Genomic DNA, 27,562 nt, shown 5'->3' with positions numbered 1-27,562 from the left:
AAACACTGAGGACAGGGCAGGGGGTGATTTAATATTATTGCATGTGATTTGAGTGAAAACAGCTCATCATCCCCATGGCCATCCCCAGGCACTTTCAGGGGCAGAGGAAGTGGGGGGAGAGGCTGATGATCAGTACGGAGGTTTGGGGAATAGTCCTTGAGAGAGAATGAGAGCCAGCATCAAACCTATGGAAATACACGTGAATAAGCAATGAATTTGCCCAGAGGGTCTGTGGAGATAAAGAAAGCCAGTGTTTGAGCAAGACAGTCCTAAGTTAGGATCCAGACTCAAGTGTTGAGCTTTTCCTCTGGAGAAGGGGGTGGTGGGAAGGGTCCTGGGCTGGACTGGGAGACAGTGCCTAAAGATTGGCTGTGGAAATCCAAGATGCAGGACTCAAAGGGTCAAGCAGAGGATAGTACTGGCCCTCAGGGACCACATGCTCCCTATAAAGGGTAGGCGCAAAAAAAATCCCAAATGAGAGTCAAGTGGAATAAAAGCAGGAGAGAATGAGGGTTTAGCTTCCATATATATAGCTTTTCAACCACAAGCTGAGCTAGGCTTCATGGACAATGAAAACATATACTTGTATATGATTCTCAGCAAACCTGAGTGTGGCAACATCCCAAAGCCCTAGTAGCATCATGAGGCTCAACCTGATGCTATAGTTTACCTGTCCATAGGTTAGGAGAGGGAATGGGAAAGACTCTGTAGGGATGAGAAAACTGCAGTCTCTTAGAAATATAAAGTAAAGGAAAGAACATGGGTAGTTTTTAGGAACAGATACATAAAGAAAAAAAGAAAGGGGAATAGAGGTCAGTGAAACTGCTCAAAGCAAAGAACTCGCCCTCCTCCTCTGGAACCTGAGTCTGTCCCTCCTCCCTGAATCTGGGGGCATAGGCAAGACCCACGTACCGCAGCATCCCTCTCCCTCAGTCTGAGAGGTGGCACTGCCTTTCTTTCCCATGCTCAGTTGATGGTTTTGGTTGACCTCCTACACACAGTGCCCCCAAATTGTCCTAATTACTTCTCCTATGCTCATGTGATCTCTCAACCTGGGCCCTAACCACAACTCGACATGTACCACCATCAGAGGCATGGATGTTGTGGGGATACTGGGTTCCATGAAGGACAGACACAAGCCCAATCTCCTGCTCCTATCTGAACATCAAAACTCAGCCTGCTTGATGTCTGCATCTGCCTCCTCCCTACCCCTTCTGTTTTAAAATACAGTGTATTGATGGAAAATAAAATATAGAATAAAGGCCCACAGACCAGGAGACACCACCATTACGAAGACAGTTTGTTACTCACAGTTGTCAACACAAGGGATGTGCTACACAGGGCCACACGGGGGAGCATAGGAGTTAGTCCATGGGCAGAGGGAGTAGGAAGAAAACACGGACCAGAGTTTTCATTGTGTTTCTACAGCAAACAGATGAGGCAACACAACCAGGCCTAGGTTTGCCTAGTTTGACTGACATTGGCAGGACCTGAGGCATAGGGGCTATATGTAGTTGTGTGGCAGCTGGCCCTAAAGTGAATAAGATACAGGTGGATAATGGCCCAGAGTGTGAGCCACCAGGAGAGAAGGTGGTGGTATGGTGTGGGTTCTAAATCTGCTGATCTATATTTGAAAAATGTGGTTTTGGTGGACTTTTATTCCAACTCTAGAAATTGGTTATTCCACCAATCCCTTCCCTGGAAGGGAAGTTGCTCCAGAATCAGTAAAGCCCTGCAGATCAGAGCATCAGAAAATATGGCTAACATGTCCACTGAGCAGACTCGGCCAGACTGAACTGAGGTGTGGATGTGGGACCATCACATTCTCCTGGCCCATTTTACAGAGGAAAGTAGGGAGTTTAGACTTTACTGCAGGTCCTAGAGCCTCCCTTCTTCTTCTTTGGTATAGTTTTTTGTTCTTTCTGATAACATTTTCAATAGCTTACTTTAGTTCTATTATCCATATCATAAGGTTTTAAGCATTTTTGAGATTGTGGAGTCATATTAAAAAAGTCTCTGGATTCCAATCTATACACCTAAGGTTCCATGTGACCAGTTTTTACTCAATGATTCATGGCGAAGGGTCTCGGAGAAATGATTGCAGTAGAGAACTACCTCGGTTGAGCATCTCTATTAAGGTCGAGTTGTTACTTTCACTCTGAAGTTTCTTGACCAAATTGTAACTTAGAAAAAGTGATGAACATGAGGTGTTAAGTGGAATTGAGGCTGTTTGCTTCTGATATCTAATCATTTCTATTTTTTCTTTTTTTTTAAAGAGAGAGAGATGAGATAGATAGAGAGAGAGAGAGAGAATTTTTCAATATTTATTTTGTAGTTTTTGGCGGACACAACATCTTTGTTTGTATGTGGTGCTGAGGATCGAACCCGGGCCACATGCATGCCAGGCGAGCACGCTACCACTTGAGCCACATCCCCAGCCCATCATTTCTTTAACAAACATTTATTGAGGGCCAAAAATGGGGTCTAGAGATAGGCCTGCTATATATAACCTGTATCCACTCGGTTCTCACACTTCATGGAGTGAGACCTGCACATACTGGTGACATCACAAGAGTGAATAGGGTAGGCATCATAAAAAAAAGGATTTCTGAAGAGGAGGAGACCTTTTTCTAACTTTGAGGAAATGGGGATGTCTCGTAGACCTTGAAGTACAGGTAAAATTTGTTTAAAAGGAGATTAAATCCTAGGTGAGTACCAAATCATAATGAGATCAAGCAAGGACAAACATATGAGTCAAAGCAGAATTTAGATATCAACATTGAAATTGAAGGAAATCTTCAGGCCACGTAAAATAAGGATGGCTATATTAAATATTTCTTGAGCTGCACTAGGCTTTGTGGTCTTAACATGGGTTTCTCAAACTTGGCATTATTTTTACTGTGAGTCAGATAATTCTTGGTTGTGGGAAGCTGCTCTGTGCATGTAGGATATATAGCAGCATCCCTGGCCTGTGTAGTAGTACCCACCTCCCCAGTTGTGACAAGTAAAAATGTCTCCAGACATTGGCAAGTGTCTTTTGGAGAGCAGATTGTCCAGGTACTTTTTTCCATGCCCTTGGGGAGTTTACAGGTTGGTGGACATCCAGGCTAAGGACTTAGATTCTCAAAGATAGAGCTGGCGATGGTTCCTGACCTTTCTGGGACTGGATCTTCTGAAAGTTAGGAAAGCAGGGTCATGGATAGTCAGAAGGCAATGCACACTGGGCTTTTTCTTCGTGTCAGTTGATCTGCTGAGCTCTGGGACAACTTCATTTTGCAGAGACCCCAGGGTCCATATGAAAGGGTGCCCTCCTCCTCTCTCAGCCTCAGTGTGGTCCTTTTTTACAATCTAAGGAGTTATACCTGAGAACCAAAGGACATGATGGGGGCTAGAAACTCTCCAGGTGAGGGTCCTTTGGAGGTTCTTCCTAGGCTCCTCTAGACACAACTTCCTCTCTCCACCTTGGGTCTGTTCTCCTTTGCACTTTGTGTTGACAGCCTCATCACCAACGGCTGCTCAACATTCCCACACAGATACCCAGTACTCGATATTCCTACCCCAGAGTCCCATAATGATCCTCACTTCCTCCTTGAGACTTCTTTGGCCTTTCCTAGGATTCAACATTTTCTTCCCTTTGCTTGTGTTAATCTCCTTTCTTCATTGGTGTGTGACTGCACCCTGCCTTCCAGACTATGTTTGTAGAATTTTAATTTCCACGGACCTGCCTTGTTCCAATTTAATGTTAAGCTCCTGAAGAGAACAGGCTTTGTCTTCTGTATGTCCCATTATTTCCTTGTGCTTGTACAGCTGGATGATTTCAGACACAATTAGCAGGCAGGGACAGCCAGTGCTGGAGGAATCCCCAAGAGAACCACACCAAAGAGAAGCTCTATGGTTCCCAAAGGTTGACATTTTGGTTCACCAGAAGGTTTAATACCATAGACTCTAAATTTCCTCACTGCCTCATTAATTAAATTGGTGGTGTACTTTATTCTCAAGTTCTAGGCCTTCTTACTATAATTGTTAAGGCACCTTATGTGATACTTCTACATACATAAAAATGTTTACCTGTAGAGTTACCTTCAAAAAGATCTTTTTAAAATGTTGTTTGTGCTTACGAGCAGAGACCCAAGTTCAAGGTGCAGAGCCACGTCTACACCTTATTAATTCAATGAAAGGAGACGACAGTAGATTTCTGCTGGTGGTATTTACTTCAAAGGGTTGTCCTGACTGTAGTTTGGGACCTTTTCCTGTGTTCCTAGCCTTCATCAGCACCAGCTGTCCCCAATCCTGAGCTTAGTGCAGATGGTAGGATGTGTCCAAAAAGGTAATGCTTTTCAAGAAAGACAGACATGGTGCGGAATTTCAGAGGCGAGGGACGTGGCATTTACTCCCTGCCTCTTGGCCTCCTGCTGCTGCCTCCTATCTCCCACATCTGTGACCTTCTGGCCTCTGCCCAAACCTGGAGAGGTTGTGAGTCCCTCCCTGCCCCTAGTCCAGCTGCATACCTCTGGCCACTCTTGTGAGGTCTTCACAGAGCACTCCTCAGAGGTGCTCTCCAGCCTCCCCTCTTCTTTCCGTGCCCAAACACACCCCACAAGCTTTTCTGCTCTTTTCTTTACCACTCCGGATCCGTCCTCTGCTTCCCACCCCTAGCTTTAGATTTCCTAGCTCCATCTCACCTCCTGAGCTAGACATGTGCCCTGTTTTCCTCTTGGAACAGATGTTAGAATGCCACAAGACAGCCTTCCTTCAGACTCAAGAAACCCTGGGGGAAATTTCTTTCTCCCCCTTTGGCCTTTTCTTCTTGGTAACTCACAGAGAAAAAGTTACATCTTGTGAAATCCATAGAGATCATCCCTCAGCCTTGACCGGGGCCCTTCTCTTGTGCCACTTTTTTTTTTTTTTCTTTCTTTCTTCTTGCTTCCCTAACCTAGAAAATGTCTCCCTTTCCCAGTTGTCTTGGACCTCATGGATTATCTGGCTGTCACTTATGAACTATTGACTCTCTTCCATAATGCACTAAGCACAATGTACCTATGACTTAGCATGCTGGTAAAAATACCATTAACTAACCCTGAATAGTACTTGCTGTTTGCCAGCTCTAAGTGCTTTAGACGTATCAATGAATTGATTCCTTGTGTGATCCTATGAAGTAACTATTATTGACTCTCAGTTTGTAGATGTCGAGAATGAGTCACAGAAAGGTTGGGCGTCTTTCCCGGGGTCATCAGCTACCAAGCGCAGGCTCTGGAATTTGAAGACCAGCACTAGTACTCTGGCTCAGTTTTCTCTAATAATTATCCTCATCCTGAAAGATCTGAGTTTCAGTGACTCCAGAGCCCATAGGCCCAGCCTCATCCTGCCTCCGTGCCAGGGGAGCCATGTCGGGATGGCCTCACATAAACTCTGTTTGCTGTGCCTTCAGTTACAGCCACACCGACCTCTCCCTCTTATTGACCTTCTCTTTGAAAGGGTTTCTGCACCTTCTCCACTTCTTATCAAGACTATCCCTTTATTCATTTAATACATAGTTTCTAATTTCCTGGGCAGAGAGAAGCTCTTGATAAGCTAGCTCCTTGATATGATCTCAAAAATTTTCTAGTTATTACCATCCTTTTCTTCCTTTTTTCTTATCTCTGAGAAAGAAATTTGACTGTATATCATCATGTGTATTCCTTTACCTGTTTGAGAGATCTTCCATTCTGAGACCTAGAAAGCAGTGGTTTTCTTCTTTCTCTTCTTTATCTGTGAACATTTATTCTAAGTCGTGAGCTATATTTACCTACAAATGAAAGAGCATCAGTTATACTGATTTAAGTGTATTCACTGACTGAACCATGTTCATATTTTATGTGTAAAGGAATCGAGAGGCGACTGATTATTAGTGTTGGCTCAGTGACTCTAGTTTCTACAATTAGAAACTGCTGCTGTTGATCCACCCCTCATGTCTATGTTTAGGCAACAAACACAGAGCAGAGAAAAGCCAAAGTATCCAAATAAGTGTCCTCTCTTAAATTAACATTTATTTGGTCATGTTCTACACAGCAATTTGGACTTATATTTCATTGGTCCCATGGCTATTTGGAAGTCAAAGAAAGCTAGCCTCAATCTGGGCCCTTTGCAATTTAAACATTAAGATTAGGTTTCTGTTATTTAGAAAGATGGGGAATGGATGTGGAGTGGGCCTCCTGCAGTCTGGCTCATTCTTTTGACCACTTCCATTTTAGATGAGTGATTTTTTTTTGATTAGGGACTTAAACTCACTTTACTGATGATGGGCAATTTGATTGGGCAGTCTAAGCTCCAGAGACTCTAGGGCTTCCATTTGAAGAAAGTCGTATAATATGGAATAGCCCTCTGTGTAACAGATTCATAGTGTATGCTCAAGCACATGATTGTGTGTGTGTGTGTGTGTGTGTGTGTGTGTGTGTGTTCATGTGGAGAGATTTATTGAAAGAGAGCTGGAGTGAACCACCAGCTACCTATAACCAACCAACCTCTTTTGGATACTGTTATTTTGTCCCAGGTAACTAGGGGTATGTTCCCAAATCCTTTGCTATTGTACCTCAAGGGTGTCCTGGGATCCCTGGGAGCCTCCTTCTGGCTGTGGTACCTTCAGTCAACCTCTAGGGAGCCAATAACAGGTGTGCTGCACTATTGGCTTCCTGGCCCTTGGCACTGAGGTAAGGAAGAGGTGTACATCTGAAGTCAAAACAGTCCTCACAGGGAGGGAACACAAGCATGTTCCAGAAGCACATACCTTACAACTTGAAGGAGACCAGGCCAATTTCTGATTGGGGAGAAAGAATAAGAGCTGTTTCTTTATAAGCAAATGGAAGCTTTTGATGTTTTAAAGAAAATCATTAAGAGTGTTTTCATTTTACGGAGATGTCAAACATGAAAAGTATAAGTAAAATTAGGAATAAAAATGGAATAAATTTCAAAAGATACCATCATAGATATGTTATTTGGCCACTTAACTTAAAATATAGAATCACCTGGAAGGAGTTTTGATGAATTTTCTTCTAAAAAAATGGAAGCATAATGATGTTTGAGCTTACCAGTTACAATTGTCTGAGTAGTTGCAAATTAATATGTCACCTTATGTGACACCTTATGTGTCACCATATGCTTCACTGTGGTGACTTTAATTTAATACTTCTATAAAACATCATTATAGACATAAAAGCTTAAGATTCAGGTTACATCACCGAATAATAAACTGGCTCATTTAAAAAGGGAACAGATAATTTGATATGTTTACGTCATTTTCACAAATGGGGGAGGAAGCTTGAACATGGGCACATGTAATGATTTCTGCCATGATTTGGAACTAGGGAATGATGTGCTACCACATTATATGAGTGATATTTTTCTGCATTTTACTTTGTTTTAAAGCATCATATAATTCAATTGCTACCACTAACCCTGAATTAATTCTCTTTACTACAAGTAGTTTTATTGAGAGGCAGAGACGTTAGCTCAGCTCCATATCCCCGGCAAATTTTTACTCTGACTGATGTGCGTAATACATCATCTGATTTGTTTTCACAACATCAGGTTGCATGAACAAAATTAATGTTGTTCTAACATAATTACCTGGGAAGAGATCTTGATTCTCTTGCTCTTCTCATGCTGGGTATTTCAGTTGGATGCTTCTGGTCTTGGAAATTCAGATCATGAGCAATGTCATCCAAAGCTGTCACCATACCAAAGGGAAGCACTCTGCTTTCGTTACTAGTATTTTCCATTAACAATAAGCAGACTGCTTCTCACCCACAATGATGATGGGAAAAAAAAGTGGTGGAGACCACTTCCGTTATAAATGAATGATTTTTTTTATTAGGTACTTAAACTCACAATGGCTCCTGTGCATTCACACATGTTTATTAGAGTCCCTTCTTAGAGATGACAAAGATGTGATTCCTGATCTCAAAATAGTTCATAGTGCAGTGCCATGCTGACACACATCCATGAATAAAGGCAGTATGGTGATAATTGTTCTAAGATGCTAGTGATCTTAACGCTGTGTGATGTGCCTCGATTTAAATCAGCAAATTCTACTGAATGCACAGTGACAGTGCTGAATGCATAATGGTGAATAAGACAACTGCTCTATTACATAAGAAAAAGCAGAACTGCTATTTGAGAAGGCTTTAAATATATGAGGTAGGAAATAGAAAAGGAAAAATGCATACTCAGCATTCTAGGGGAAGGTTTGGTGTGGGTGGCTTCATGGTCAATGAGTCATTTAAACCAAGAATGTACGTCCACTGTGGATATATTTGTATTGGGGTTCTCTAGAGCAACAGAACTAACAATGTGTGTGCGTGTGTGTATTCTTAGTTTATTTATGAGATTGGCTCACATGACCAAAAGCTGGATAGTTCCCCATTAGCCATCTGCAGGCTGGAGAACTGGAGGAACCAGTAGCTACTCAGTCCCAAGGAGCTGGAGCCTCAGAACCAGAGGTACCAGTGATGTGGCCCCAGTATAGAATCAAAGGCTGGGAAATTCTGTAGAGAGCTGTTGGTCAGAGTCCACTTTGGAAGAGTGGAGGAGCTAGAGTCTGATGTCCTCAGGTGATGACAGCAACAATTGAAACACCTACTCCAGAGCAATCAAGCATGCTTCTACATCACCTTCTGTGTTTTTCCGCCTTTGTGTTCCATATAGACCCCCACCTATTGGACCATGCTACCCACATTTAGGATGGGTCTCTCCTGCAGTTTGCTGTGCCACATGCCAGTCATTCCTAGAAACATCCATATGATAAATCCAAGAGCCTCTAATGTTAGACATCTCTTAATCCAACCAAGCTACAGTTCATATCAACCATTATAGCATTAGAGAGAGAACACAGGGAAAAAACAAAACAAAACAGTATAAGTTACATTAGGAATGGCTTGACTGCAAATGGAACAGAGGTCAAATACGGAGGCATTCATTTCAGGATAATTTTTGGATCAACTCCCAAAATGGGAGATTGTAATTCTAGGATACAAAACTGCCGCAGTCCGGCTGCAGCAAAATAACCGGGGGGGGGGGGGGGGTGATGAGGAACTTGTGTACATTGATACAGCAGGAGTGGGAGCCATTTATTGTAGGACAGGAGGAGTATATATACATTCCACACAGCTTATTTTAATTAACATAAACTAGGTACAGCAGTCAACCAATAAGGAGTCTCCACACTTAATGGCTTGCTGGCGTTACTTCACAAACCACTCCCTCTGGCAAAATGCCAGGTGCCATCCTGACTTGTTTACAGACTCTAACACAGAACTGAGAGAATAAGAGGAAGCAAGAAGAGAAAGGGTAGCCTTTTTAACTACTATTTTTACTTTAGAGCTCTAGCTGAAAGTTAAGATAAATTAACCTGCTGACAGGTCACATAGAGAAGCAGGCATTGGTATAAGGGGCATTGCAGAAAAAATAAAATAAAATAAGAGGACTTTACAACTGATTGTTCTGGGGCTAGGAAAGAAGCAGCCTTTGGTTTGGGAGGCAGGAGAGAAAACCCAAAGGTGGGGTCATTGTTGCCTCTTGTTGACACAGGGATGGAGTAGCTACATCCATCATAGCCTTGAACTAATGTTTAGCAATGCTGAAATCAGGTGAATGGAACTCAGATCCATGCCACTGCATTTATTTTAATCATACTTAGACCATTCACCAAATGCCTTAAATGCAGTATCACATTCAGTCCTCTCCCATGGAGAAACCAAGACCTAACAAAGTTACAGAGTTACTATTGAAAGAAGCAGTTTAAAACTCGATTTCTTAGTCTTTGCATACCACTGTTGCAGTCTCAAATGGCTTTACCTCTGCTGATTGAAGAGCAGAGCTTCTGGTGATGGATCCTTATATGATGAAAGTCACAAGGTTTTCATGCTGAATTTGCTTCCTGTTGTGTTTACTGAAAAGAACAGGTCATCATCTTTCAAACACAGGCAGACTCCTCTTTGAAAGTCAGTACGATTTGATGAACTAAAAGAGACTAAAAGTCAGAACCTCACTCACTACCTGTATGACTTTGAAAAAGTTAACATCTCTGAGGGTGAGTTTGTTTTTTCTTCAATGGGAACAATAGCACAATGTTTCATAGTATTTTGAAGAGAAAGGGAGAATCTACCAGTCATGTTCCCAAACTGACAGCGTTGGGCTTTTTCTTTCCTTTGCTGTAAGTTCTTTCCTAAGAGAAATGCTGTCTCATTCCCTCAGCTCTGTGCTAAACTCTCACCCTTCCAGAAGTCTCCAGCATCCATTCTGCCCTTTTCTAGAAGCAAAAGAACCAGATGTTAGCTGTAAACTTGCGTGCCTGGAAATCATGCTGCATTTCCCAGCCTTCCTCACAGCTTCCTGGGGCCAAAGAGATAATAAGGAGGAGAGCTGTCTGCGCCTGGAAGGACATGAATTTAAAGGGAGGATCACACTTTTTTCCCCCTGCCCTTCCTTCTTCCTTCTCACTTGAATGCACATGTGAAGATTATAGAGCTGAGGCAGTTTGACTCCGACTCTGGATGTTAAATTTACTAACAAGCCTGCTATTTTGGCTTCTCTGTCACTCATTCATGAATCTAAACACACTGAGCTCTCTCTCACATGCTAAATATGAAGTTCATTTGTTAACCTGTTATTCTCTTCCCAAAAAGATTCAATAGACTAGAAAGCGGTTGAAGGTGGGCTTATGTTTTTTTACTTCTGTGTCACTAACATTTAGGGAAGTACCTGGTATATCACACATACTCCAAGTACTTGTTAAGTGACTGCTTAACATGAATGATGACTGTCACATTCCTAGCACATGATAGGCATTTGGTGACAATTCCTGCCAGGTTGCTATGGCTAGAGTGTAAAAGAGCAATAGGACTTGGCTACAGGGTATATTTGGGATCTGTCCAGCTTGGTAAACATCTACTTCTACTAACCATAATTGACCCCTTCAGTAAGGACTTCTATTCATTTATCTCTAGACAGGATGGAGACTGCTTTCTCTCCAAATAGTCTGCATTATTCACTGTTATTTGCTGCTTTTAGAAGCAGGGCTCTCTGTCTTTCTATATGCAGCATCTCCATTAACAGAAACTATCAGGTGTGTGATTCAGGCCTAATTGCTGCCATGGCCTTGGCAATATTTTGCTGCCACCTTCTCTGTTGGGAAAGCCAGATTCTGCATGGATGCACCCTGGCCTGCCAGGAATTAATGTGCAACACAGACAGCAAAAACGTGTAGTCTGACACTCAACTGTACTCTACAGGATTATGATTTCTGATAAAATCTAAGCACAGAAAAACTCAGCAAAGTAAATGGATTCCTATTAGGTCACACATGCATTTCAAGTTTAAAATGAATCAGAGTTGGGATCTGGGAGATGTTACTTTGGATACAGGCAATCAAGGCTATAATTTATATGTGTGAAAATGCACGTGTCCTCAACATTTGTTTCTTAGTTTAAAAACATTTCACCAGTTTGTTTTTTGTTTCATTTTAATGAAGTCATAAAAAAAACAACCTGTGCATCCTCTAGAATTTGTTACAAAAATGTTGCAAAGTTCATAATTTACCCTCAAGCACAGCAGGTTTTCTGAAGATTAGCTGGCCCAGGCTAGGCATGGCTGGACTGTGGCTCTGAAGCCTTCTCTTATTCTCCTTCTGGGATCAGGGTCTGCAAGACTGAGGAACAAGAATTAACAGGCTAAGGGGCATAAGTGTGGTTCATGGGGCTAGTGGCATCGTACCTGCTCATATCCCTTCAGCCATATCATGTCATGGCTAGTCCTCCCAAGAAGAGTAGGTAGGGGGTCATATCCAAGTGGAAAAGCACCCCATGGTTACATGTGAAGGGCATGGGTGTCAGAAGCAGTAAAGACTTAGGACCATATTTACAACCTACCAATCTCCAAAAATTTTATAATCTATTTTTAAAAATCTTGGACGTGTTCTTTGTTTTTAATAGCTTTATTGTGATGTATTTCATAGGTTGTGTAATTCGCCTATGTAAAGTATATACTTTTGTGGTTTTTAATATATTGACAAATATGTACATCTGCCCCTGAAGTCAATTTTAGAACATTTTCACTACATTAAAAGCAAATGCTGTCTCTTTGGCTCTGATTCTTCTGTTTTCCCATTTCCTTCAGCCCCAAGCTAATGCAAATCTGTTTTCTGGCATTAGAGATTTGTCTCTTATTGACATTTCATATAAAAGGAATCATATGTATGTGATATTATGGGAATGACTGCTTTCATTAAACATGGTATTTTAAGGTGCATCCGTATTTTAATATGAATCAGTATTTTGTCTTTTTCATGGATGAATAATACCTGTTTTATTTATCCCTGAGTGGACATCTGACTATTGTGAATATTTCTGCTATTAACATTCTCGTACAACTTTTTGTGTGGATGTAGGTTTTTCGTTTTCTTGAGTGTATAGCTGGAGTGAGCTTGCTGGGTCCTGTGGGGAGCCTATGAAGAGCTGCTAGAACATTCTTCAAATCAGCTGCATCATTCTTACATTTCCACCATCTGTGATTGAGTGCTCTAGCTTCTCTACATCCTTGCTATCACTTGTTTTTAATCTAAATTTTTAATTTAGCTATCCTAGTGGTTGTGACATGGGATTATAATGTGGTTTTGATTTGCATTTCTCTGACAACTAATGTTGAACATCTTTTTATGTGCGTGTGTATTACCATGTGTATAGTCTTTGATGAAATGATTATTCAGATACTTCATCATTTTTATATTGTGTTATTTATCTTTTTATTATTGAGTTGAATGACAATATAATACAATTTATATGCTACATAAGTAAGGCTAATAAGAATATAAATATACTTAAAATATAACTGTAAATACATTGTTAGTTTATATTTTTATTTATATAAGTATAATTTTATGTTTATATGTATTTTAAATGTAGTATCCCTTATCAGTTATGTTTCCATTCTGTGAGTTTTCACATTTTAGATAGTGTGTTTTAAAGCACAAATATTTTTAATTTTGATGAAACCTAGTTAATTTATATTTTTCTTTCCTTTGCATTTTTGATGTTATAATTGATAATCCTTTGCCAAATCCAAGGTCATGAAGATTTTCCCTTACATTTTCTTCTGAAAGTTTTATAGTTTTATCACTTCCCTTAGGTCTTTGATTAATTTTGAGTTATTTATTTATTTTTTGTTGATTGCATGTAAGGTTCAGGCCAAACTTCATTCTTTTACACATGACTATTTAGTCTTCCCAGAAACATCTATTGAAAAAATTAATTTTTCCCCATTGAATGGTCTTGGCACCCTTGCAAATTCCAATTGATCATAGACCCTAGGGTTTAATTCTGGACTTTTAGTTCTAACCTCTTGACCTACATGTGGCTCCTGTTTCCTGTACTACTCTGTCTTGAGCACTGTTGATTTGTAGTAAGATTTGAAATCAGGGGAATTCTCCAACTTTATTATTTTACAAATTGTTTTGGCCATTCTGGGTCCCTTGATGTTCCATATGAATTTTAAAATCAGCTTGTCAATTCCTATAACAAAGTCAACAGGGATTCTGATAAGAATTGTATCTGTGGGTCAATTTGGAGAGCATGCCATCTCAATATTATTAAGTCTTCCAATTCATGAACCTGGGATGTTTGTTTGCTTAGATGATCTTTAATTTCTTTTGAAAAGTCTTTTTATTAATTTAGAGTATAAATTGTATGCATTTCTTATTAAATTTAATCCAAAATATTTTTGTTTAATTTATATTACTAGAAAAAGAATATTTTCCTCAATTTCATTTTTTGGATTGTTCATTGCAAGTACATAAAAATACAGTTCATTTTTGAGTTTTAATTGTGTATATTACAACCTTGCTGAATTTGCTATTAGTTTTAAGTTTTTTAGGGTATTCTTTGGGATTTTCTATGTAGGCAATCATGTCATTGGTGAGTAGAGGCAGTTTTATTTCCATTTTTGAGTCTGAATGACTTTTATTTGTCTTTTTGTTGTTGTTGTTGTTGTTGTTTTCTGGCATAATTGCCCCAGTTAGAACATCTAGAATAAGGCTGAACAGAAGTTCTAAGAGTAGACATCCTACCAGAAGGTAGAGTCATCCACCCTTAGCTGTGTGTGGTGGGGGCATATTTCAAGACACCCAGGGAGTGTATGAAATCACAGAACTGAAAACTACTGTAGTATGTTTTCTATACACATATACACCTATGATCATGCTTAATTCACGTTAGGCACAGTAAGAGATTAACAACAAAAACAGTGATATCAATATCTCTAAGTTTATAGTATAATGCAAGTTATTTAAAACTTGCAAATTGTTTATTTCTGGCACCTTTCATTTAACTTTTTCCAGAGCACAGGAAGTGAAAACACAGCTTGGGGCAACAGTGGTGATAGCTGCATCCAGGTTTCCACCATGAAGTATTATGTGTCCTGTGGGGTTTTGTAGATGTCCTAATGAGGCTAAGGGATTATCTGTTTTATATCTGGTTTCTCTTTCAAGGCAAAATATCCAAACCACATCTCTGGGAGAAGGAAGGGGGGCAATGCCATGTTTCTTTAGGACATCCCCATACTGGGAACAGAGTATGTATGTATTGGAGAGGGGAGGTGTGCAGCTTCAGATTTTCTCAGCTTGCTTTTTCCAGTATTCTCAGCATTCCTTATCTAATTTAAGACTGTAGCTCATGAGGTGAAGCTGAGTGGACAAAGGGAAGTATCATCACCCATGCTGCTCTGGGAAGACAGCCCACTGGGTGGGAGGAAGGGAAGAGGGATTCCTGTGTTCTTGGATACACCAGTGTGGAGTGGAGTTTCTATTTCTCTAAGCTGGGAGGTTGGAGGGAGATTGGAGGTCTTGTTTCAGATGCCACAGCCTATTGCCATCTACTCAGTTTTAGTGGATTTTAAAAAAAAAAAAAAACAACAACACATTTCTTTCTCTTGCTTGTGTGTGAATGCTATGTAGATGTGGAATATGCCACAGTGAATTCCCCCTTATGTACAGCTCTAAAACACCAATTTAAAAAAAAAAACTATAAAGGAATATAAGGAAGACCAATACAGTAGAGGAAGTGAGCCAGGGGAGGGAAGGGGGTGGGCAAAAAGAACCACTAGGGACTGAAGTGGAGCAAATTATGTTCCATGCATGTATGATTATGTCAAAATGAACCGCAATTATAGTATAACTACAATGCACTAACATGTATGATAGTAGTTACAATGTAATATATAATATATAGTATAACTATATAATATTGTATAGTTATAGTTTATAATACACTGATAAACATTTAAAAAGATTATTTTTAACAGATTTTTAAATGCTCACTATTTTATATTGTTTACCAGTCTCCTGGGGGAACTGATCTGCAGAGTTCCTCACAAAGTTCTGCTGGAAGTCTGGCCAATATCTGTTGAAAACATCTATTTATATTCATTTTATGCTAGTTTTATACCTGCACCCAAAGAGACTGTGCGCAGGTCCATTGCTTCTGATACCACTTTAAATGTCTAGTTTCTAATGGCCCCTGATTTTTTCTCATTATTATAAGCATTTATAGTTTATTAACTACCAAGGTACATTTGAAAGATTAAATGACATTGTTTAAGAAAAAGGACCAATCTTTTGACCATACTTTATCCAAGAAATCACTCCTACACAATTGTTTATAAGGAGTTAGTTGCTTTTAGTTTACACATTCACACACCATAGTGTAGAAAAGCTGATTTTTCCCTGTTGTAGTTGCTCTAAATTTTAATTACTATTTGGAGGGATCCAGAATAATGATCCACTTTAATGATTTATTTTTCTACCTCAGCTATCATGAGGGTCTTTCCTGCACATGGTAGATTTAGGAAAACGTGCCTGATTTCATGCCAGTAAGAGTCCAGGACTTGGCTCAAGGGCTCTGAGTTCCTGGTGTGCTGGTCTGTGTGTCTTGCTCTCTCTTCTTACCTGCATAGTTCCACCTGAATGTGCACTGCCTGGCCCGGGGAGCCCTGCCAGTCAAGTTATGCATCTGCACATGCATTTTTCTAAATAATTCTGTGAATTTAGTAATTTTCTGGTGGCTTTGAATGTGGGTTGAAAGAAGGAAGAAATTGACAAGCTCTGTATTTTCCATTCACCTGACCCCACCCTGATTCTTTGCTGCTTTCCTTTCAGCTTTCCTGGCTGCCCATATATAATTCTTGACCTGAGAGCCAGCTCAAATGTTCCTACCCCAATTAAGCCCAGAGCCTTTTAACCAGAGTGTAGCTTATCAAAATCTCTCCTCAACAACAGGAGTTAGGCTACTCCTTAAAGCCATTCTTTTCTGCCTAAACAAGTATGTATTTTTATTATTGCATTATTTTTAAAAAAGGGGTTTAAAATATAAATCATATTACATGGAATCTGACTTGAATCCATAAAGATTTTTGTGAAACCTACGAGAGCCAAGTCAAAAAGTTTTAATACAATCTTCCAGAAAGACCATGTCCTTACAAAAGCTTTAAATGACAATGAAACAGAATAAAGTCTTTGCTTATTATGTGCCTGTCGCAGAACATGCCCCTCCCTCATGGAAATACCTTGCAGAGCTTCCATCTCTGCACAGATGGCGGCTGAGCAGGTGTGCTGGCTTGGAAGATTCCTCATTTCCATGATGGTGTTTTCCTTCTCTGATCTCACTCATAAAGTACTTTGAGCTTCTCCACGGGCAGCACTCATCAAGCTAGAAAGTGGATTGCCATGGTTTCTTCCATGGGGTGAATTCATAATGACATTCATGGGCTCAGAGAAGAAATCAGGAAGAGATTGACTACTTTAGATCCCATTGCCTCTCCAGAGTTACTGCAGTGTGAGAACAATAGTTTAGTGGCTGCTGTTCACATCTGATTTGAAAGGACTTGAGGTAGCTAACAAGAAACACTTCCTATTCCTAAATCCTCTTGTCCTCTTGTATGTGTGTCATCCAGAATGGAAGCACACTCGGATCCCGGAAATGCAGTTGCCTTTGATGATCAGGCATTTGACCTGTTTACTTTAAGAAATTGTGCTGTTTTGTAGCATATTCACTGTGGAGCCTGTGTTCTCTTACTAAGCTTCTGTGGGGATTGTGCATGGATTCCTAAAGAATAAGACCACTGGAGCTCCTTTTGTTTGTTCTCAGATGGCTTAAGAGGCTTCCTACAAAAGTGAACCAGCTTGAGTCTTGAAATCATTTTTTAGTATATTACAAACTCTCACTTTTATGCAAAAGGAGTGGTACAAATGCATGAGGCCCTGTTTTGCTATTATTAACAGAAATCACATGATCTATTTCAACAGTAAGGAAACTTGAGGAAATTCTCCACGTTCTGAGCAAGTTTTGTCTGTTGTTAGTCAGGAGGGATATCATGGTGTCAGGATTTCAACTTCATGGATAATCATTATAGTTATATGCCAACTTTGTCTTTAAAAGTGAAAGCAAGAAAAATAGAAGAAATGCCTAGTTGTCAAGATGGGAAAATATAGAAAATCACCCTCGTAATATTGTCAGCTTTAAAAGGTATCTTTTGTCTATCTCGATTCTAGGGTATTTCTAAAATGAAGGAAAATGTTTAAAGACCACATACATACACAAAATATAAGAGACCAAGTGAATCTTACAGCTGTTGTGTGAAGACACAATGCTCTACTTGCTTGTGTGGTGGGTGGAAATGGAATGATGCTAGAGATGAGTACCCTTTGTTTCCTGTCCAGCTGACTTGACTGTTGCCCCATGATTTCAAATGGTCCCTTTTGATTATTCTAAAAAAAAGAGTATACGTTTTGCTGCTCTTAAGAAAAAAAAAATATTGTTTCCATTACACCAAACTCTGAACACAGAATTAAATCCACCCATTACTTTATCACATATGAACTGGACACCCATAGGGGTGTTGGGGTCAGTGGTAGAAAAATCTCTGGGTCTCATCATTCAGGATGATCAGGCATTTGACTTGTTTACTTTAAGAAATTGTGCTGTTTTGTAGCATATTCATTGTGGGGCCTGTGTTCTCTTACTAAGCCATAGCAGCTGGTGACTCAGAGGAGGCTGCACTCGCCTGGCTACACAGGCAACCACAACTCCAAGGCAGAGGCCTCCCTTCTGGATTAGGGCCTTTCCCAACTGAGCACTGAACAAATGATCTGGATGGATGAGGAATGGAAGTCTGGTGTGGGTGGCATAAAGAATGATCTTGGATGTGAAGTCAGAGGGGAAGGTAGCAGTTAGGTCCCCAACAACTTGTGGGTGGAGCTGAGGGGTTGAACTTTTGAGTCAAAGGCTTTCAGTCTTAAAGCTGGCATGACCTCCTGAGTTTGGAGAAGGTCTTTTGACCTTTCCTGGTGACAGTGATTAAAACCCAAATTCTTAATTCTTACCTATGGCTGGGGATATCATTTAAGGATGTGACACTTCTGGCTACAAAGAAAAACCTTCATGAAGAGATGTATGTCATCATGACTCAAGCTTTCTTTTTTTTCCTTTTCTTTTTTTTTTTTTTTTTTGGTACAGTGTAGCACGTCCATCCATATGATCTTGTCTGTGAATTCAGAAGCTTATTGAAGTTCTTTTTGAAGATGATTTCTTCCCCAAGAGGAATGCTGGTGCCAGATGCCAAACACTTTTATTTTGTTTTCATTATTATTTGTTATTTGTCAGAGGCTTTTTACGTTAATACCTTGGATCTATAATCCTCCCAGTCACTCTTATTTGCATATACTATGATTAGAAACTTTTCCAAATTAAACTTATACAAAGTTGAAATTATAAAGGCAGCATTGATGAAAAGAAGTCTTAAGGAGTGAGCATCAGTCATTCCCAACTCTGCCAGGTAATAAGATGAGTGACAGTGAAAACCTTACCAACCTCTTTGGGTCCCAGAATTTCACATTTCATAAAGAGGAGCTGACATCTCCTGTGAGAAGCACACGGGTTGTTGCAAAGCATAAGATGAACTCACTGATGAAATCATGGATGGTAATATAAAGAAGGCATGAGCATGAACCTTCAGATGAGAAATGCCACAGGCTATAGCTTCGAGTTCAGCTCATTAGCATTGGAATTGAGCCTCTCTCCATTACCTTTGAGTTGCAGGAACTGAGTAAGTTCTCTGACCTCATGAGATTCCATTTCGTGTCTGAAAATAGAAATATAGATAGTGACATCAAAATCCTGGAGGATTACATGGGATAACCTGGGCTTGATGTCTCACTCTCAGCAGATGCATGGCAGAGCTCTTGTCCTCAGCTGTCTCTCCTGGGTCTTTCATCTATCTATACCAGCTCAGTCCTCTCAGAGAACTATACATTATGTATAATGTATGATATAATATTAATATATAATATATATTATATATATCACATTTTCTTTATCCATTCATCTACTGAAGGACACCTAGGTTGGTTCCATAGTTTAGCTATTGTGAATTCAGCTGCTATGAACATTAACATCACTGTACCACTGTAGTATGCTGGTTGTATGTGTTCCTTATTTTAGAATTCAGAAGAGGGTAAAGAGATAATCAGCAGTCATACTGACATTCCTCTTTTCTAGATAGCATCCTAGAATTTCATTTGAGTCTGAATTTTTAGGCATACATTTATATACCTGGAATGATACTGAGTCAGTAATTTTCTGTTTTGAACTTTATACTTAATATAACATGATAGGCATTTTTATCATCACCACAAATTCTTTGTAGAGATATTTTTAATGGTTGAGGCTGACATAAACATATTTATCAGCAATCTTTGACTTCTGATTTGGGGGGGGAAGTATATTAGTAACTAGAGTTTTAAGCCAAGGAATATAAAGCTTCACCGATTCCTGATATAACTAGACAATTGATTTTTCAAGAATGTCATTTCAGCTGCATTATCAGCTCCTCTCACTGTGCTTTTGAAGTGCCTGGCTTTTAAAATACATGTGTGTGTGTGTGTGTGTGTGTGTGTGTGTGTGTGTGTGTATGTCTGATATTATGCTTCTATGTTTCTCAGGCTTCTATTTCAGCCTTTATTATATATAGTACAAGTAATGCTTGTGATATCAAAACATTGTATCATGAAAATTTGTAGATTTTTCCCATTAAGCATCTTCATCTGCAGTTATTGCTATTTATTACCTTTATCTAAGCACTGACTGTACAACTAATGTAGACACATTGAAACATTAGATCAATGAGTGAATACATCAGCAAATGACTCATTGTGTACTTTGAGAGCTTTTACTCTCTGAAAAGTGCAGGAATTGAATTCTTCAAGGAATTTAGATCATTGACATGAATATGTAGATTGTAGGCAAAAAGAAAACTTATATAAATTAGATACTTGAATCATAAATTAATTTAATAATCTACAAAGATTAATGGTTGAATATGCCATAGTTTTATGATTTGATGTCCAAAAGTCCTGTCAACTGTTCTGGAGAAATCCTGAGAAATTTGCAACCTATTTCAGGAATATTTTCTCTTGATTTCTTTTTTTTTCTTAATAACTGTATTATTTTTGTGTAATTTGGATTCTCAGTAGTAAAGATTGAAGTGTTTTAGTTCACATGAAAGAGTTTTGAAGGAATTTTAAATATTATGTATATATAATTATAGAGAATGTTAGAGAATTATTGGGATTTTGCATTAATTTTTCAAAATACATTAAAAAATACACCCATAGGGCCACAACAACTACTAGTACTACTACTTCTTCCTCTCTCTCTCTCTGTCTCTACCTCTTTACCTGCCTCTCTCTCTCTCTCTCCCTCCCTCAGTTCTGGGGCTTGAACCCAGGGCCTTTCACATGCTAGGTGCGAGCTCTACCCCCGAGCTACATCCCCAATCCCTACAATTTCTATTAATGGTGAAAAAGAATATGAGTGACTCTCACACTGTTGTATTACATGTGGAGCTTCCAACTCATGTTCTATCATTTCATCTGCTTTCATCAAATTCTCCCAAATGCATTGTGTGCTTCCTCACACCAAATAGAATGTGCTTCTATTTTGGCAATTTCCAGCCCAGAAACTAAATATTAAAACTTATTTATTTACCTATTTATGCAGTGCCAAATGTCCTTCCAAATGATTCACAAGGATTAATTCATTCTGTCTTCTAACAACCTTGTCAGGTAGCTATTATTACTAGCTTCATTTTCTATCTGAGGTTACTGAGGTTAGAAAGTTTCCCTGACTTTCTAGGGTCACAAATTTTGCATGTGGTGGAGCTGGATTTAAACCCAGGCTCCTGTGATCCAGCATCCACAGTGCAGATTCTACATTACATCTCATTATCAAGATATGAAGAATCACAAGATCAGAAACACATCTCCAGCCACAAACACTCCACCCAGGAGTCGATGTTGTACCCAGACACACCATAGTGCCCTCCAAGGAGGAGTTGCAAAGCTCCAGCAACTCAGCACTTCATCTTGGGAAGCCCCTTCCTTATATGAAGCACTGAAATATAAACCCACTGTAGAGGCTTTGGAGAAGATGAACAGGATGATCCGTGTTAATTAGCAGCACAGCCTCTGACACTAGAGAGCAAAAGAGGAACGGCCACTGAGCACACATCTCATGTACTCGACACAGTTTATTGGCCCCTAAACATTCCTGGAGATAGATAAATAGATGTGTTAGGCAGAGGCATTTCTATAGTCTTTCATGTATATTTATCAAGGGTCTCAAAAATCTCTCAGCTATTTGTAGACTACAAATCATAATTTTAAAGGTTGGAGAGTGTTAAGGCCATGTACAGACCTCAGGGGATAATGACTGACAACATGAAATCAAGATAGAAAATAGGAAAATAGAACCCAGGTAAGGAGCTCTGAGGGTGCCCTTAAGGGTGATCCATTCTCAGTTCCAAACATTGTCTGGGGAATTTGATTTCACTACATAGACTTAAAAAAAATGATAAAAGTATAATAAGTGCATGTGGTCAACCTTACTTAGGGAAACTTTATGTAAATGCAATACATTTCCCCAGCAATGTTTGGTAAGTAAATGGTTATTGTAAGATTTGGGGCAAGCCATTGTTTTCATTCATTCATTCACTAAATATCTATCAGTGCTAGGTATTGTGCTAGGTAGTAAGTGCTAGTACTGTGTCTGATACTTGAAATTAATGTATCAGTGAACAAAACAGAAAAGTCATAATGGTTCTTTCAAGTACTTGTTTATTGAAGGAATCTTTATTCTGATGCTATAATGTGCCCAACATGGTTCTAGGAATCTGGGATGAGGTAGTAGAATAACACAAAGATTTTGAAAGCCCCTTACATTCTTAGAGACCACTATTTGAGATCACTCCAGGTATGACTACAACCTTGGGTTATTACTCAGGCACCAGTGGAAATGCCATCCTTAGCTCTGCAATGTTAGAATCAGTGCCTGGGTTGAAATTCTATCGGGAAAATTCTTTTACATAACAGACAAAAAAGTGCCTGGATAAATTACTTATGCATTCCCTTTCATCTTCTCTCAGCCACATTCTAATCATTACAAACCTTGAAGCAATAAGGCCAGCAATAATGCTTCTCAGGGCTAGTTCCCTGCTCAGCCTCTGATATCCTCTAACTCAGCACTTTGCTTTCATGGTTTGCATTTTCACCTTCCCTCTTTATGGAGTAGGGGTTGATTCCAGGATTTACTGATTTTGTTTTAAGTTAAATCAGTGTCTGTGTCAATATAAATGGATGACAGTAAATGTGTAACTGGCTTACAATTAATTTATCTATATTAAATTTTTGAGAATCCAAAATATATCAACCATTTGGAAGAGTGGCTTTTTTTCCTAACTCTCTATGAAAATGGACTTTGAATTTCCCCATCCTAGGTCAATGTAGAATATATATGTCTAATAATAACTATATTTTAATTTTATTCAACTCTCAGATTTGGCGATGGTTACACTGTCAAAGTTTGGCTGGGTGAGGAAGCAAATCAACCAAGCACTATTTCTGATTGCTTAAAGCTCCATTTTCCAGGAATTCAGTTTAAGGTAGGACTAATATTCTGCATTGTCTTTGTTTTTATCTGAAAATACCTTTGAAATGCGTTTGTATTTTTTCTGTTTTTATTCTACACTGTCATGATCAACTTACTCCGTTATCTTGGCCTCATGTGATATTGTCCATGCTTTACTACCAAAAGTAGCATGGATAGCTTATACTGCCTGGCCACTCTGAGGAGTGAAACCTGCTTGGTCTCTTGTTGGATTTCACAGAGAAGATTAAAATTATATATTCACCCATCTAACCAGTGGGCACAACTCTATTGCATAGTTTATATTGTTCAGGTTTGAAGGTAGCAAAAATTAATTTCTTCCCTATATTTGTAGTAGATTTATATCTGTTGTGATTTCAGTATTATTTCATAAGAAGAACCCCATGGTTGAGATCATAATCCTCTTTTAACTTGATATAATTAAGTGTGGTCCCCTGGACCATCAGCATTTTCAATACCTGGGAACTATTTAGGTATGCAGAATCTCAGGTTCCAACCTACTGAACCTGAATCTGCATTTTAAACAGATGACCAGATGATCTTTATGCACATTAAATTTTTAGAAATACTGTCTACAATTCTTTGGGAAAACTGTAATCCTAAGTTATCATCACTTCTAACATGTCCATAAAATATAAGTCTTACCTACTTATTCCAACAACAAGCATTTGGTGGAAGGAAGAAGCCTGCTGTGTAAAACATTACCATTCATGCTCTAGTACCACTCTGAACAGCCCTATAATATAGCTGTCACAGGCTTCCTTGGCATACATGAAAACAGGATCAGAGCGGTTAGATATCAAGCCAAGAGTTGCTCAGCTAGTGGAGAGGGCCTCTGAGAGCTAATAAGCACATGTCCTGAAGTGAAGTTCAGGGCACTTCCAGATACCTCTATTATGCCACATTAACTTCTTACTTCTGTAATATCTGTAGGCAACTTCTGACTCTTTAAAGAGGTCCTTCCTGTGCTTATGGCAAAGTGGGGGTCAAAGCAGGGGCAGAACAGCAATTCAACCCAAGTGAATGACATTTATCAAATATGCCTCCTGGTAAATTGTCATCAATAAATATTCATTAGAGGCTCACAAAGTGAAGCTAACTAGCTCATTCGTACTGATGTGTGTGACTTGATTTAAAAAAAAAACATATCTGAGTGTAGATCAAGATTCAATGCAATTTGATCAATTTTGTTTAATGATTGCCTGTCATATGACACTTTCTAATTTTGGGATCTTAGGGACAGCGCCTTAATTTATTGGAGTATCATGTGCCAAAAAGATGGGGATGCTTGGCTGATTTGTTCAAAGTTCTAGAGGACAATAAGACCTTCTTGAACATCAAGCATTATTCTATTAATCAGACCACTCTGGACCAGGTATAGTACCTTGAATGAGTCAGCAAGTTGCATTTTGATATGCTCATCAGGCATACCACATCTAGGAAATTTAAAAATTTTGTCAGATTACTTCTCCAGCTCAACATTTCTTTTAATTAACCTTGTTCACTCTTACAAAATTCTAATAAGGATGGTGAGCATTAGAAGCTTTGTTTTCCATGTGTCCCCCACTCAAGGTGTACATTCCTAGGACTTCAGTCTGTTTATAATTAAAATAGACATGCAGTAAGTCAAATCATAAACTATTAACCTTCCCTTCCCCACTTTACCCAGTCTCTAAAAGATTAATTGGACCCTACTATAACTGAATGATAACTAACAAAAGGGAAACAAAAAATGCTTGGTTGACTAAGAGTGCTAGAAATGTAAAATTATATCACAACTTCTTTCTGAAACCACACTTAAGGTGTTGAGAATTTCCAGGTAGTTCATTAAGCACCCAGAAATATTTATCATTCCCAGAGTTGAATCCTGAATGGATTTGTATGTTTAGGGTGATGAAGGAGAGGATGGCATGGCTATCTGATTGAGAGATTTGGGGGCTGTTTTGGCAGTGTTCTGAGACATTCTCTCCCCTTCTGATAGTTGAAATCCAGAGACAGACTGTACTTACAAATAAGCAATTATTTTCATTATTTCTTTCAGGTATTTATTAATTTTGCTACTGAACAGCAACGGACTCCACACTCTACTCTTGATCTATCCACTGACTGTCACCGCCTGTATCATCTCTCTATTTAACCAAAAAGGAATAATCCCTTGACTTTCAATATAATTAATATTCAAGGATCAAACACTCATGCACAGCTGAGGGCTGAAAGACATGCTCCAGGCAGTCAAGTTATTCTCTCTGTCACTGTCTATTTGGAAACTCTCTGTTTATTAATAATCGGCAAACTGAAAGGTCACTTTTTCCATAGACTTTTGGGTTGGTTCCTCCAGCACATTTACTCTTTTTCCACATCGGGTGGCCACCAGCTTCTTTGTGACAAAGGCGGGAATGAATTAACAGAGTCCAAGCTGAGACACTCCAGGGCTGAAAGGCTGTCCCTGACTGTCCATGCCAAATGTCTCATTTTTCTCTTAAGGAAACTGTGACTTTTCCCCCAAGAACCATTGGGGGGAAAAATTCCTAACTTATTTATATAGGAAACAGTATCAAGGACTGTCTTTTGATTGATGTGGTTATATATTTTAAAATCAAAACTCAATGATTTAAATGCAAACTTTTCCTAAAACTGTATGGTATATGGCATAAGATGATAAAATTGCCCATTATTTTTATATAAAATATGCTTTAGAAATAGGAGTTGCAGAGCATTTTTGGTGAACCCATAAGCAAAATTAAAGAAATCAAATTAGTTGTTCTGTGTCATTTATAACAGTTTTACCAGATTGTAATTATATAGGGATATAACAAGAAATAGAATGTGGATTTTTTTTTCATAATTTGAAGAATTATTTCTTTGTTATTCTAAGCCAATGATGTTTTCAAAGGGTGGTAGTTCCCATATTAGGTGCATTGGCTTACTCTGGGAGCATTGTAATTCTCAGGCCCAATTTCAGAGCTGATGAACCTCAAACCCTGGGCCTGAAGCCCAGCAATCTGAGTTTGAACAAAGATATCCCACTTTGAGAACAAAGGAGATATCTAGTTTCTTTCTAATTATAAAGGTAAAGTCAATACAGGATGTAGTAATTCAATATTGGTTTTAAAATATATTTTAAATATTTTTTAAAAGATATGTCATTCTCAGAATTTTTATCCTCAAGATGTGGCTTTCAAAACCTCTATTAATATGACAATTTATATCTTATACTTAATAAAGTATACAAAACCAATATGTCTGCTACTGAAAATGTTTCCAAGTGAAATATTTTTGAACATTTCTCTAACAGCATTTTTCTAAAACCTCAGTGAAAGACCACATTAATTTTAATATAAAATTTGACCCTATCCAGCACTATAATTGAGTACTAGTAGTTTGTGATAGAAGAAAAAGACATTGTGACATTTGTTTACTACAGCGAGATTTAATTTTGTCTTTCCTGAATATCATTTTGTACTAGACATAATTTTGAATGGTAAGGATTAAGCCAATCATGTGTAGCTTTGATGTAACTGATTTTGATTCTCATGTATCACAAGAATTATGCTCTCTTAAAAGAATTACAGTTAAGATTTTGATTTTTTCCCTCAAATTCTAGCATAGTCTCATTGTCAAAATGGAAGATGTAATCTCTTTTTGTTGAATCAATAAATACCAATTTGTGAAACACGGATATATTTATATTTATACTGCAGTGAATAAATGAGGTGTGCTGTAATTTAGCCTGGTTCTTGGAATGTAATTGTGTTTTTGCCAATATATTTCCTTGCATCTTTATTTGTGTCTTTAGGGATCCAATTTAATTCAGGTAAGAAGAAAATGGAACTACTCCAGATCTTTTAAAGTTTGAAAGGTTAAAATTTAATTGAGTTTTGCTCTGCTATGTTCTGCTCTTAGGGGTTCTTTTCTGGTCTTTGAATTTCTGTATTCTTGCAGTTTATGCTTCAAGGTATGCTTTTGAACAATAAACAGGAAGAAAAAGAAACCCAACATGCTAAAACTCCACATCCCAGAAGACTGGACACAAAGGTCAAATCTTATGCTAATGTTGAAAATGTCATTGCATTCATAAGTCATACAGATATTTTATGCCTTTGGAGTTAAACATTTCTCTTTAGACCTTTGGGCTGAAGGTCATACAACTGAGACTTTTTTTTAAACAAACTATTTTCTACTGAAATCATTCTGAGTATTTTATAAGTCAGAGATAAGAGTGCTTATTTCATTTATATAATCTGGCATTTATTATATAGTTCATCTTTACCCAGTTATTTAAACAGTTAATGTATTAAAGTTGTCATATAAAATCAAGATTGTGAAAAGCAAGTAAGGAACATATTTTTAGAATAGTAAAGACTAGGTAGCTTAAGGTTATAGTTTGCTTTTAAAAAATGGGTATTAAATTTAAAAAATAGCTTAACAAGACCATTTCAAATCATCATACAAAACACACATACACACTACACACACACACACACACACACACCACATGCACACTATAGTGTTCATGGAAATGACATAAAGACTAGCTTAATCAC

The 27,562-nt window shown here is 38.6% G+C and overlaps 1 protein-coding gene across 1 annotated transcript in view; it reads left to right on the top strand.

The window, feature by feature from the left end:
- The window catches only part of ABCA13 (ATP binding cassette subfamily A member 13), a gene marked incomplete at both ends in the record, with an annotated part of 438,366 nt that extends 413,211 nt beyond the window's left edge, over window positions 1-25,155 (top strand). The window contains 3 exons of the mRNA XM_081283275.1: window positions 22,908-23,013; window positions 24,256-24,393; window positions 25,060-25,155. Coding sequence (XP_081139401.1) covers window positions 22,908-23,013; window positions 24,256-24,393; window positions 25,060-25,155 — 340 coding nt within the window. The remainder of the gene's footprint in view (window positions 1-22,907; window positions 23,014-24,255; window positions 24,394-25,059) is intronic.
- Window positions 25,156-27,562: the final 2,407 nt, after the last annotated feature.

Source organism: Spermophilus citellus, assembly GCF_964194105.1.
Source record: "Spermophilus citellus genome assembly, chromosome: 3".
NCBI lineage: Eukaryota > Metazoa > Chordata > Mammalia > Rodentia > Sciuridae > Spermophilus > Spermophilus citellus.
Note: the sequence above shows the minus strand (reverse complement) of the source record. Positions and strands in the feature narration are given on the sequence as shown.